Genomic DNA, 13,385 nt, shown 5'->3' with positions numbered 1-13,385 from the left:
AATTAAATTTGCTAGCATAAGAATTCAAAAGTTATCATTTCATACTAATATTACATCATTTCAGGCAAACAACTGGAGAAATAAATGTAAGGTGAAAAAAGCAAATTTCTCTATTAATGTAGATATTACATTACCAAGAACCATTGCAAGGCAAATGTAGTTATTTTAAAAAATTTGGTCTATCAACTCCCTCTCAGCACACTAGCCAAAATAGATTCAAGTCCATAAAGCTGTCCTTAGTCAAAGATTATTCTTCTTGAGCAAGGACTGCCTTACTTGTAAAATTCACCTCACATCATCACCGTAATGAAAAGGCTGATCTCTTTAGTCCGAGTCTGCCTCAATAAAATGAGCTTTCTGTTAGGAAAGCCTGAAAATTATTGTTCAATGACTTATTGAGAACTGATTCATTGGAAGTCAAAAGCTGTTTGCAATTTTTTTAGTTGCTTTTCTTATTGTGCAAATAATTTTATTCTTTCTGAGGAATTGTACAGAACTGTTTAAAAAGGAGAGGATATACTGCATTTTCAGCTTGAGTTCATATGTTGATTGCTCTCTTGGGTTGCAGAAAAACTGTGTGTGTAGTTGTGGGTGGGGGTATGTGTGTAAAAATAGCCCTGTACACACAGTTGCAGGTCTCATACTATACTTCATAAATCAAATATATTATCTGTACAATATAATATTTATAAATATGTTCTAATAATATAATTAATAATTTAAAAGTATTTATATATCCTTAATTAATATTTTAGATAAGTATTAATTCAGGTTCTATGGAGTACATACTACCCTTTATTAATAACTTTTAAATTTAGAGATTACTAAATATTCTCTAAAAATATTAACTCACCGGGAAATATTTAAGGGACAAATTTTAGGGTAGATCTCCTTGAATATAGTCATAAAGCTATTTTAGTAGTAAGAGCAAAATGCAACTTCTGCTTACCACCACAGCTGAGAAGTGAAGTCACTTTGTTTCATTTGCTTAATGCAAGATGAACATTTAATTTTTTTTTCTAAAACATCTAATTTTTATCTCGATATCCTTTCTATGGCCAACTGCTGCTTGCTAAACTGGTCTAATGCCTTACAAAACACCCTTCTTTCTTCTGGCAGACACATTTGTAACTGTCAGCCTGAAAGACCTTCCTAATCCATATCATTCAACTTGCCAACATTCAAATGTGAGATGTGGTATGTGAGAAAACTGAAAACCAGAGTGCCACAGAAATTATACACTCAGAAAATTTTAAAATCTTGGAGAATCATTCAATCATTGTAATAACTGTAAATAACTTTCAATAATAATGGATTTGTGCAGCTCTATTTCTGATATAAATAATTTTCAACAATAAAATTGAGGAAATGCCAAGTTCACATGAGGACTAAAACAAATGCAGTCCTTGCAGTGGGTGTCTCCTGGGAGAAATGTCTCTATCTACCAAGACTTTTCACAGTCCTTATCATCTACATATGCCTGGCCAGTAGTGACAATTTGCCTTCCCGAGGCAAGAAGGTATTTCAAAAGGGCCGTTGCAGAATATCAGATAGAACAGTTGGGTATGTAAGTGAGCTTTATGATGACTTTAATGGAGAATCGCCAGTAAAGAAATTCCTCACTAGGGCAAGTGATGATATGACTGATGATGTTTATTTTCATTTCAGCCTATTAGCTTCAGGTGGAGGAAATCGAAGGACTGCCAATGTGGTGGCTCATGGTTTTGCCAACCTTTTCATTCTGGACAAGAAAACACTCAATGAAATCTTGGTGCACTACCCTGACTCAGAAAAACTTCTCATGAAGAAAGCAAAGTATGTCCTAATAGTTTTTAAATCACATTTTTTTGCTGCATAATGGACAGTTGTGACATCTAGACAGATTTGCTTTCCTTTCTTAGAAGAGTGCAGATGTAAACACATTTGTATTTAGAGGTCAGATTTGCCTGGTTGTACTAGTGAAAGTCATGGTCTTGGAAGGGATTCCAAGGCTTGTAGAAACGTGGTAAGTAGAATGTAGTCTTGAATGTAGTTGCTTTCTCCTTTGTATTTAAGGTAACAAAACAAATAGGAGATAAAGATACATATCAGGACTCCTTACATAATCAAGAAAGAAACTGCAGGACAGATGTCAGTTAAGGAGTAGGTTTTCAAAGATCCAACAATTAATTCTACAGAGGTAGCTCTCTAATGCACCCACAGACTTGTATGCATTTCCAAAATATTAAGCAGTAGTTAGGAATATGTTTAAAGTAAGGCCAAAGATGGAAATACACAGACTAGAGGGGTGTGCATTTTTTTCGAAAGGATTCTGATATGGGATTTCAAACCGAACCTGCTTTTCATCTTGCTTTGGCTGTAGCTTGCTAGGATCACCATTTCCCCAGCTTTGAAAGGGCAAAATATTGACAGATTTTGTCATAAAATTGTGACTAAATTAGTATCTTGCTATCTTATAAAAGGTCAAAATATTTGAAACATTTTGTCATTATTAGTATACTTCAGCACTCATTGTTCTCAGCTGTTGCTTTGAATCGCTATGAAAGGTTGGAAGGTTGCTTCCAGACTTGAAATTCCACCAAAGACTAAACTTAGCACTATAGTGACATTTTGTTTAATGGAAGTGCTAGCAGATGGCTTCATTCAACATGTTACATCAGCCCTGGTTGTCAAATGACAGTATCTTGAGAATCATCACATCTCTGAGGAACAAGGAACCTAGACACAGAATGAGCTCATTGCCCAATATTCACAACCAGCATCAACAGGTAGAGAGGTGGAACAAGCCCACTCACTGATGGTCTCCAGCATTTATCCTACTTGATTTTTCTCCAGCTTCTTTCTAAATAGTTGTACAACCATCATTACTTGTTGTTTCTGTCTCTCTGTACCACGCTACCTTCTGCTTTCTTGCCGATCCTAATGATATCCTGCCAAGCCATTAAACTCTTCTTCCTCCAGATAGCCTTTCTCAACAGCAGAAGTTTGATCATCCTCATATCTGCACTCCCATTTGAGGTCAAAGCCCTCTCTAGATATCAGACTAGTTACAGGATACCCTGTTTAATCTTAAAGATATGCACTATCTGACCTGTGCTGAACACCATGTACTCTGCTCACCTGTCTGGGCATTCACTAATTCTTCCAAAACTCTTGTGCTCTATGTAGGAATTATGGGTCTCTATGAGAGCTATGTCTCTAGAAAAATTAGGCAACTAGGCACCAACAGAATTGTGCACTGTTTTGATAAAGACTGCAGTTATGTTTAGTTTTGGAATCAAGTTATCAGTTGCTCTGCCCTGGAAGGTCTACATTGGAGTTTTCTGTGGAATTGCACTGGCCATCCCACCCCTTTAAAGGGCTCCTTGAGATAAACTCAAAGGATTTATTCAAGCAAAAAATTTCTTCTATTATCACCTGCCTGATAGTCACTGTCTTCACATAATAAACACATGCAAGCTGAAGTGTGTTTTTTAAATTTATGACAATAATTTTTTTTAAAAAAGTAAAATCTTCACTTCTGAAATTCCCAAAGACAGTGGAGAGAATGATAGTATTATGGGATTTACTGTACTTCAGACTGCAAGTGTAGTCCTTGTTCATAAAAAGCCCTGTCAGTGCTTTTGCAAGAATAGAAAAGTTGCCTTGAAAACTGACAGTAATCTAATAGAAATGGAAAGCATGGGAACCCTCGGCTTTTCACTGGTTTCATCTACCTCGGAAGTGTCATTTAATCTTTATTCTCATTGTTCATTCTCACTTCTTGTCATTATGGCTGCAAATCAGTACAGCTACAGAAGGGTGTGAAAATCTAGTCTGCCACATGATTGGCAGTAATTTTTATATCTTCAGGGTGTCTTCTTCTACTGAGGAAGACCAAAAATAAGTACCACTGTCTAGCTTGAACTATGAGAGATGAGCTACACTGGAAGTTGGGCTGGTAATCTATTGCTTCCACAAACATCATCTAGACTCCTAATTGAGAACTAAATGCTCTCTGAATTTGCATCCAGAAGGCCAGGTAAGAAACTGCCACCCCAGGTACAAGGCATCTGTTCCCCTCCACGCTACTTTTCTCCTTATAAAAGTGTCATTTGCTTTGTGACACCTTGAATTTGAGCCTGCACTTATTCATTCTCCAGCATATAGGTAAGCAACATCAGATTTGAGCAGCAGCCTTCACTCTGCCAGACCCTAGGTTAAAACCCTTACCCTTTCCAGCTTTGCTCTTGCCACTAGACCTGGGACCAAAAAAACCTGTCTGGAGAAGTGGCCAGGTTTTCATCCATGAATGTGACATTTTAGCTTTGCAGCAACTTTGCTCAGTTTCACAGCACTGCTGTCTGTTCTCATTCCTTCCTGCCTCCAGGGTGCTGCTGAAGGAGAAAGGGAAACCTGCTCCAGGACCACCAGTGAAACAACCACAAGGCTTGGCCAGTGTCTTTGGGCAGAAACAGGAAACTCCAAAATTGTTTAAAGCATTGCTTGGAGGAAAAGGAAAAGGAGGCCTTGCTAAGCTGCTGCAGATGAAGAGACAAGACATTCAGGTAATGCCACAGAAAACAGAGTAGATTCCTCCAGGTGCTGAAAGATACTGGGAGGGCTTGGGCAAACAGAGCACACGAAAAAGTAGCTTTACTGTAATCGACAACAAAAACTCCCAGTAGTTGAGATACAATCACTGTACCTAATCTCTGTAAACATAATTCTAAAATTTGGCTGAAATCTTTCTGGAGCTGGACTCTATGCAGGGCAGGGAAAACAAAAGCAAAGAAAAAGCAAGGAAAAAAACAAGCAAACAAAAATCCTCAAAGTAAGGATAAAATAGACTTTACAAAGACCCTAAGGACATCTGATCTCTAATTTTGTGCAAATAACAGTAAATACAGAAATATCTGAACACAGTAATCTGATCCATCTGACTCAAGCACACAGTGAATTTTCCAATTCAAAGTCAGATCTCTGGTTGTCACACATTCTGAACACAAAACTTAAAAGTGTAGCCCACACAGCTAAAACTGATTAAATCTCTAATATATTGCCTTGTAAGAAAATTGTTATTTTAGTTGAAGAAAAATAATTTCCATATTATACTCTGTTCTGAGAAATGGTAGTGTTAATAAGAACCTGCGCAGTTCTACATACTTACCCAAAGGTGGCAGAATCCTCTTCTGTCTTTATAGCTGAACTATCTGTGCTTTGCTTTATTTATTTAAAGTTAAATAAAGAACTTTGCTTACACAAATGACTACAATGCTATGATTGGAGCAGAAACATTGCTCAATTTAATGTGTATTGGTGAACTTAATAGCAAATAGGCTTGGCCAAACAATTGAAGCACTGGGCAATATGTCAACATTTACATAATACTTTTTCTTTCTGTACTAGTACAGAAAGGAAGACAAGACCTAAGGAAGGGCTGTGTGCCCCAAAATGTGCCAGTTTTACCTGCTGTATTAATAAGCAGATACTATTACTATCTACAAGCTTCTTCGAGGTTTTATGTTGACATTCTGATTCTGAAATTGCATTTTTCATTTAGAAACTGATTTTCAGCATCTAAATATTAATTTATATATCTTGCATACCATTAATCATAGTATCCATGCTGTGCTTTTCCACTGCATATACAGAACTACTTCCTGAATTTCTTCTGCAGCATTGGAAAACATTTAACTTCTTGTTTTTAGGAAACTCAGGCTGAAGCAAAGAAGCCTGAACAAGAGGAGAAGAAACCCATGGAGCCCACAGCCTCATCTGCACCCCCTGTACAAAAGGAAGAGCCGAATGCAGATGCTAAACCTAAACCTCCAGTTATGCACAGAGGAACCACTAACGAGTCTCTGATCATTAGCATGTCTCCATCCCCCAGAGCAGGAGAAGGAGAGATCCTTAAAGTTGAAGTTAAAGAGAAAAAAAAATAAATACATGGTGCTTTGTGCTGTGGCCCCATCTATTGTCTTGCTGAATTCAGAGAGCTACAGTAACTTTGCTTTTGGATACAGAAGATAAAAGTAGAACCTACTCGAGAAAAATCTGCCCCAGCTCCTCTTTTTTCTCCCTCCTCTCATAACACAACTGGACAAATTATTTGTATACTTACCTCTTAACCTTGAGCCTGAAGAGAGAACTTCAGGCGTAATAGAAATTAGAGCTCAAATTGTATTTCAGGACCACTTGTTTCTTGTTTGATCCATGCTCTCCCTTATCTCTTATTCTGTCTTGCTCCTGCTTTTCCTCTTCCCTCTCCTGTTCATCCTCGCTTTCTTATTGCTGTTCCTGCTGCTCAGTTTGCTCTTAACTTTTGTATGTGTTCTTTTTTATTTTCTTCTCTGGTTTCCCATAGTTATCCTTTTTCTTGTTACTGCCCTACTGTTGCTGAGGTTACTTATGTTTCTCTTGATTCTTCTCTCTCCTCCCCTTATACATCTAATCAGTGACCTGCTTTTGTAACCAGCATGACTCAGCGCAGAAAGCTGTGACACTGTATGTTGGGATGTTTTCAATGGGACAGAGAGCTACAAAACAAAACTACTGTCAAAAATTAAAATCACAAAATCTACAAGGGGGAAGCAGATTGCAGAATTATTGCCAGTCTTCTGAAAGCATGAGCATCTGCTCCAGCTGTCTTTGGTGAGTAAATATGTCAAAGACTTAAGATATTTCCCCTCCACACCCCAGGGGAGGGTAACTTTAACTTTGGGCTGTCAATTCATACGTTTGATCTTCCCAAGGGGTTGAGCATTAATAATGCCCACTGAAGAGCAAGCAGTTGACAGTGGCTAACTTTTTGAAGAATCTTGGTATCTAACTGGCCACTTTAAAAATAAAGGCTATTTTATAAAAAGCAGGATTTACATTTTCTGGCTCTGTGGTGCATAGTTTCAACCGATGCTGCAGTTGCTCACCTCCATCACACACGGTGATTGATGGTGCAAAGTGAGCCCTGTGCCTTACTAGGGCTGAGCTACATCATACCTGTGAACTAAAGAAAATCCTGAAAGGGATACAGCTTCCTAAGGAGCTCCCACAGTGTCAACCGTCTGCATCAAATCATCACAGAAAGAGATGCAACATTAAACAAAAGGCTGAAGCTGTGTTTTAAGCTAAATTCTTGATTACTTTTTCTCTTCCATGGGTTTGCATCTCCTCTCTCCCCATCCACTTTCAGTCCACACTGAAACTGGATGAACAGTTTTGGGAATTAAAAACATTATGCAGAGGCCAAGCCAAGAAAGTGTAAGGGCAGGCTTCACTGCTCCTCCGCTGACCCGCCAACCAAGGAAGGCATTGTGCCAAAATTAGCCTGCAAAGTGCATATTTATATATGATCCTGAGGGCTATGCATTCTGTAAGCCTGTTCTTTAAAGCCTCTGAACTTGTCTAATCACAGGCAAAGCTGGCAGCTCAACCAAAATCAATGGAAGCTTTGCCCGAGTAAGAGCTGGATAATTAAATTCCTCATGTTGTATATTCCACACACCCTCTCATATGACCAAACCCCAAACCTCTTTCAAAAAGAAAGTTCTCCCACACTAGCAGTAAGGTCAAGGTTCAACTGCTACAGGGGAAGAACCATCACTATTTGTATATGTCCTCGTTTCGACGAGGATGGAGTTAATTTTCATTGGAGTATTTCATACCATGTGATGTCATGCCCAGGTGGGAGGTTGCTCAACCCATGAATTCCTTCTTTTGTCCCTCCCCTATCTTACCAGATGGGGAGAGGGAGGTAAACTGTCGGTGGCATCTGGCTGCCAGCTGAGTTGAAACCTCTACAGTATGTTACTTGTTATTTGACATGGAAAAGGATGTCACAACAGAGGTAGAAAATGGTAAGATGCATCATAATGAATTATTCATCTATTGCACATCCAGGAACATCTCAATACAATCTCAAAACTAGAAATATTTCAGAACTGCTTCACAAATGAGGCCTTCTGTGAATAATAATGATCTATGAATTAATTAAAATATATAGTATTCACTTTTTTTTTTTTTTTGAAAGAGAGTTGTCAAAACATTACAGAAAGGGAAAAAAACAAACATATTTCCCAGTATTTTAACACTTTTTATCAATGAGTAAAGCTCACTCTCATTGTAAAAGATCCAATCCCCTTCTGCCTACATAAATGCTACCAGGTAACCAAACATTTTCACTGCTGGCATATTTAAGGTCATCAGTCACACACATATTATTACAAAGTAAGGGCTGAGACTGCAGCAGCAAGCGTTACACCACAGCAACTGAGCATCCTACGAGTTGCTGCTTTGCTACAACTTGTAACAGCCCAAGAACTGCAGGAGAGTCTGTCAGTTCTGTCAGCACAGTTACAAAGTTAGACACAGCTCTTGAGTTCCTTAGACCAAAGAGAAGTGTCAGTGTTTGCAGAAGATCATGGCCACACAGAAGTAACATCCATGTGTTTTTCTGACATCCTACTTCTGTTATTGGAGTATTTTCCCCTTTCCAGAATTCCACCATTTTTAGGGGTGGACAAAGGCAGGAAGGGTCCAGAAATCCAAGCTGCAACCATTTACAGGGTTTTCAGCAGAGGGAATGACGCAAGAAAGGTCAAGATGTATTAAATCCTTTCAGGAACTAATTCTACTGTGTAGATTCTTGACTGGTGGAGAAGTAGAGCGAGTTACTCTAGAGCACATAAAAGACACAACTGCCAGTATCAAAGCTCACTCAGGTTCTGTACAGCATCGCGCTCCACTACAACACTCTCTACTATCTCCTTTTTTCTCAGGCTTGACTACACTTGAATGAAAGAAACTGAAGGAAAATATATTTGAAAACTAAAAATAACCAAATCTCTCACTGAAATGTAGACACTGTTCTGAAAATGTTTTGGAAAACCTGATAATAGTTGTATGAAATAGCATGCATGAGAGAACTCTAATGTGGCAAAGAGCATGAAACAGTCACTGCTAAAACTGCCCAATTTCAGAATATTTTCTTGCTAAAAGACAGTATGAGATGCTTTATGAAATATACACTGCACATTCATAACCACTGAGTGGAAAAGGCATTTTTCCTCTCATCTGATAATACTTGTTATAAATTTGAGCTGCTCAGCATGTGGAGTAATCACAGGAACTGCAACAGCAGCATTTATCATTAGATAGAAAGTGCTGAATACAAAAGCACAATGGAAGAACAGTATACTGAAATAATATTTTTAATGCATAGGCACCGTAAATCAGTTAACTTCATCAGAACTGAAATACATAGGAAAGTAAAAAAATTCTGGTTATAGGTTATTTCTCTGCTGTACATGTGTATATATTAAGATCATCATATGGCAAAAGCATCTGATTACAAAGACTGCTATACATCACTTTTATCACAAGGTGGTGCAAGTGCCCTACAAACACATTCACTTTACAAAACTTTGACAATATTTTACTTTGTCACCCTTAAGCTAATAAGGCATTTTTTACATGTAACAATAAACAAACAAAAAATGGCAAAACACCACAGTAACCCTCCCCCTTGACTCACAATCTTCTGCATTCCTTGACTCAGAACATTGCTTCAGCCTAAATTCACCAGGCATTAGCTGTACACCTCTAAGAGAATTTACACCTGGAAAACGGTTCTCGCCCGTTACATCTGAAATATTTTTCTTTTACACAGAATAGGACACACTGAGAAACAGGTGTCATTAATATGCTAGGTAATTCCCTACGCTTGAGGAATGTGGGGGCACTTTTCCAGTAAGAGATAATGAATTCTCTGCTGTAGAAACTCAGAATTTATGTATAGAATATAGACAAAGCAAAAGGTTTTATTTTATATGCATCAGGTATTTAGCATAATAATACCTACTAACATGTTTAAATGCATTTAAATGCACTTTCACGGCAACTTAGAATTGGTAACAGGACAGAGATGCAGCATTATATTTTTGGCAGACAGCTCAGAGGAACTTCAGTAGTATACTGTACTCCTATCAGTAGTACTCGTCCACTGCAACGAATCCAGACACAGCATTAATACTTCATCCAGTTATTTCTGTACATGGAGCATGTAGCTGTGCAACAGTTTACTGTTCCAAAATCATACAATATCAATTTGCAGCAGTGTGATTTAAATTCACTATCACTACTTCCTTAATATTTCGTGTTGCATATTTGGCATGACACTTCATTATAGTTTATGTATAAAGTAGTAACACATTTGCACTACTCATAAAAAGATGTCTACAGATTTTTATATAAACACATGGATTAGATATAAAAAAAAAAAAAAGACAGAGCTTGGCTTAATACAAAACAAAATCTCTTCCTTAGTATTCCACTACTGAAACTATTTAGGACACCCTTTCACCAAGGAAAATAGAGTGGAGAATTACATATTAATTCATGATAGATAACTCATCAACTGACTAAAATAAATTTGGTAGGTTTTACAGGATGCATAAGACAATCTTAACACATGTATAATTCATCCATCAATGTTAATGTGAATTCAGATTTTTGACAGCATTATACACCTATGAAAAAAAAAGAACCAAATAAAACACACCACACAGCAGCTCCAGCAACTAAAAAAAAAAAAAAGACACATACAAATTCATATACAGTATGACCTGGAGCACTCTTCAGTGCCCAAGTATACTAATTTTGGTGTTAGTCCATTCTGGTTGTACGCGTTACAGCTAGACCATCCAAAATCAGATCACTCAGATGTCTAACTCTAAACCACTTCAGATGTGAAACTGCAAGATTAATGTTCAAGATGGGCATTTTGGAAAGGATAAGTGAGACCTTTACATCTACTTATGTTACACGCACTGACAGATCAGAAAGGATCCTCAGCATGCAGCTGGGAGACAAGAAAGCAACATCTGTCCCCTAAGCAACTTGATGTAAATGGTGAAAACTCAAGCCAAGAAAATAAACCAGAAATTGCTTGTCCTAGAGAAACACAGTAGGAATATAGGATTAGAGCTTGGACACTTTTTTATGTCTTCATACTGGAAGAGGGAAGATTGGGTTCTCTGTGGGCATTTTTCATTAGTGGGCCTATGAAAAAGAAACATTAATCAAATTAAGACAAAACCAATACAGCACTTTCAAGAGCTTCCTTGCCTTGAAAATATGCAATTATAAATCAGACAAAACTTCTTAACCAAAAGGCTTCACAAGAAGCCCTTTAAAAATCAGTCATGATTGTTTTATGGAAAAAACAACCAACCAACCAACACAAAACTCCAACACACACCAGATCTGGAGTTCCTGGTTTTCAGCACAGCACACACTAAAGCACATGTTACAGCCTTTACAGTAGTAGCCTCAAAGGCCCAGAGTATTCTGACACATTAGAGGTTTACCTTGACTCATCCTAGCTACTCCTCTACTACCTTAAGAGAATGCATACTATAAAAGAATATACACTTTAATGACTCGTTTGGCTCATGTTCACACAGCCCTGAATCCCAGGCATTGGCCAAAGGCACTAAAGTGAAGCACGTGAAGTAGGCATGCAAGGACAGCCTTTACGCAATCTTCTGGCACTCAGCTCATTATGAAACTCCTGTGACAAAATTTTGTTATGTTGGCTTAATAGACACAGAAGCCTGAAGTATTCCAGATTCACTGAAGCACATACAAACTTTTATCTGCTTGGTGGGGATGTACTCTCTTTTTCATAATTTCATTTCAGACTGGTTTTACAGTCATTGAGAAACTGCAGTCCTTGATGACAATCCCCACAAAAGTAACTCCCACTGGTCCCATTTATCACAGGCAACTGTTCTACTTCCAGCCATTCTCCTCCTTCTCTATGCATATTCAATTTTGGTTTTTGCACTCTCAGAGTACAATGCACCCATGTAAGCCCTCTCAAACTAACATAAAATATTAACACAGTTTTGGCCCTTAAAAGGCACTCTTGGCAAAGTGATTGGCAGGCAAAAGCTAACAGACATTACCATACAAAGGTATGTGCATACATGTATACAGAAGTATTTCAAGAACCAAAGTCTGTAGATACAGCAAGTAAGGCAAGCACAAAGTCTCAGCTCCCCTGCTCAGCCCATTCACTTTGCAGCAGGATTCTTTGGAGGCTGCAGTTTGTAGGTGCTGAAGTAGTTCACCACTTGCTGAGGGACTTCTGCCAGGACACACTGCGCCAGAGCTTCCTTTGGAGACTTAGAAAAAAAGAACAAACAAGTTTCAGTTTCCACCAACTGTTAACAGAGATCCTAAGATGGGTAATAAGCACCTCCTCTACTAGGCAAATTTTAAGTCTGACATTTTAGAGAGAACTTTACACAACACCCTTGTGGGACAGATGGAAGCTTCCCTGACATCTTTACCTTCTGATTCCCATTAACAGGAACCATCTGGTTGCCTTGTTTCACTGAAGTAATAGGAGCTGGGTCAGCAAAGGACTGCCATGTCTGAGATACCTTTTGTCATATGAAATACACACAAACAGTGCAGACGTTGAACTTCAGCTATGTAAACACACTTCCACTCTTCACTTAAGATGACCCTTCAGGGTCTTGTCTAATCATCTGTAACCTTTTGCACTGTGTCCTCCATGGCAACTGTACTGCTACAGAGCAGGTAACTGCAAGATTAAGCATCCACGGGAAAAAAAGCACCCCTACTTCTAGAAACTAAAAGCATGTGAATATATACTTTTATACTGAATATTGACCCTAGTTAATCTACACCCAAGTGCATTATTCAATAAGCATATTCTACATTGAGTTTGATCTCTTTCTCCTTTCAGTTTGCCCAAGTTGCACTGAGATTAAATAAAGAACTTTTATCAAAGGTAAAAATAAAAATACAAAAAAGAAGGCATAAGGAGTATTATTAACGGGGTTAATATTAAGAAACAAAACAAAATGAGAACATATTAGGATGTAAATTAGGATCTTATCTTCACCATCTTGAGGAACTTTTGGTTGTTTTTTTTAAAAATCAACTTTTTCCAGTGATACATTTGAAAGTTGGACTATATTAGCCTGTGCATATTTTATTGGGTTGTACACCAGAAAAAAAAGAATCAAGAGTCCATTCTTTCACCACCTATTTTTCTTTTTTTTTGGGGTATATTTGCTTTAGCAAAAATGAAAACTATCACCACTATTGTGCTCACACACAATTTCTACTGATTATGACCTCCGTGATTGAGCATTGAATTTTAACACTGCACTAAAATGTAAGACCAATCCACATTTACAAATGGGAATCTGCAATAAAAATAATTTTGCCATAAGAACAAAACCATAGTAAGTTCTTCCTCCCAAATGAAAAACACATCCACCTGGTTAATCAAATCTGGGGTAGATTTACAAAGGTCATTCGCCTCCAGCAACTGGTCAGAAATGCAATGAAGCCAGAAATGGAGTCTTTTA

General features: G+C 37.9%; 2 protein-coding genes across 8 annotated transcripts in view; one reads left to right on the top strand and one right to left on the bottom strand.

Annotated features, from left to right (window-relative positions):
• CNGB3 (cyclic nucleotide gated channel beta 3) overlaps positions 1-6,859 on the top strand; it is a 68,430-nt gene extending 61,571 nt beyond the window's left edge. For 2 of the 3 annotated variants that reach the window (XM_026841643.1, XM_026841641.1), the window contains 3 exons: positions 1,669-1,815; positions 4,370-4,547; positions 5,691-6,859. In XM_026841643.1, the coding sequence (XP_026697444.1) occupies positions 1,669-1,815; positions 4,370-4,547; positions 5,691-5,924 (559 nt within the window). In that variant the 3' untranslated portion in view covers positions 5,925-6,859. The remainder of the gene's footprint in view (positions 1-1,668; positions 1,816-4,369; positions 4,548-5,690) is intronic. The other variant, XM_026841642.1, reaches the window with a different exon arrangement.
• A 2,313-nt stretch (positions 6,860-9,172) lies between these two features.
• Positions 9,173-13,385, bottom strand: part of CPNE3 (copine 3) — a 31,694-nt gene continuing 27,481 nt past the window's right edge. For all 5 annotated transcript variants that reach the window (XM_026841647.1, XM_026841645.1, XM_026841648.1 and 2 more), the window contains one exon: positions 9,173-12,164. In XM_026841647.1, coding sequence (XP_026697448.1) covers positions 12,054-12,164 — 111 coding nt within the window. In that variant the 3' untranslated portion in view covers positions 9,173-12,053. The remainder of the gene's footprint in view (positions 12,165-13,385) is intronic.

The sequence above is a fragment of the Athene cunicularia genome (genome assembly GCF_003259725.1).
Source record: "Athene cunicularia isolate RWA chromosome 2 unlocalized genomic scaffold, athCun1 chr2_part1, whole genome shotgun sequence".
NCBI lineage: Eukaryota > Metazoa > Chordata > Aves > Strigiformes > Strigidae > Athene > Athene cunicularia.
Note: the sequence above shows the minus strand (reverse complement) of the source record. Positions and strands in the feature narration are given on the sequence as shown.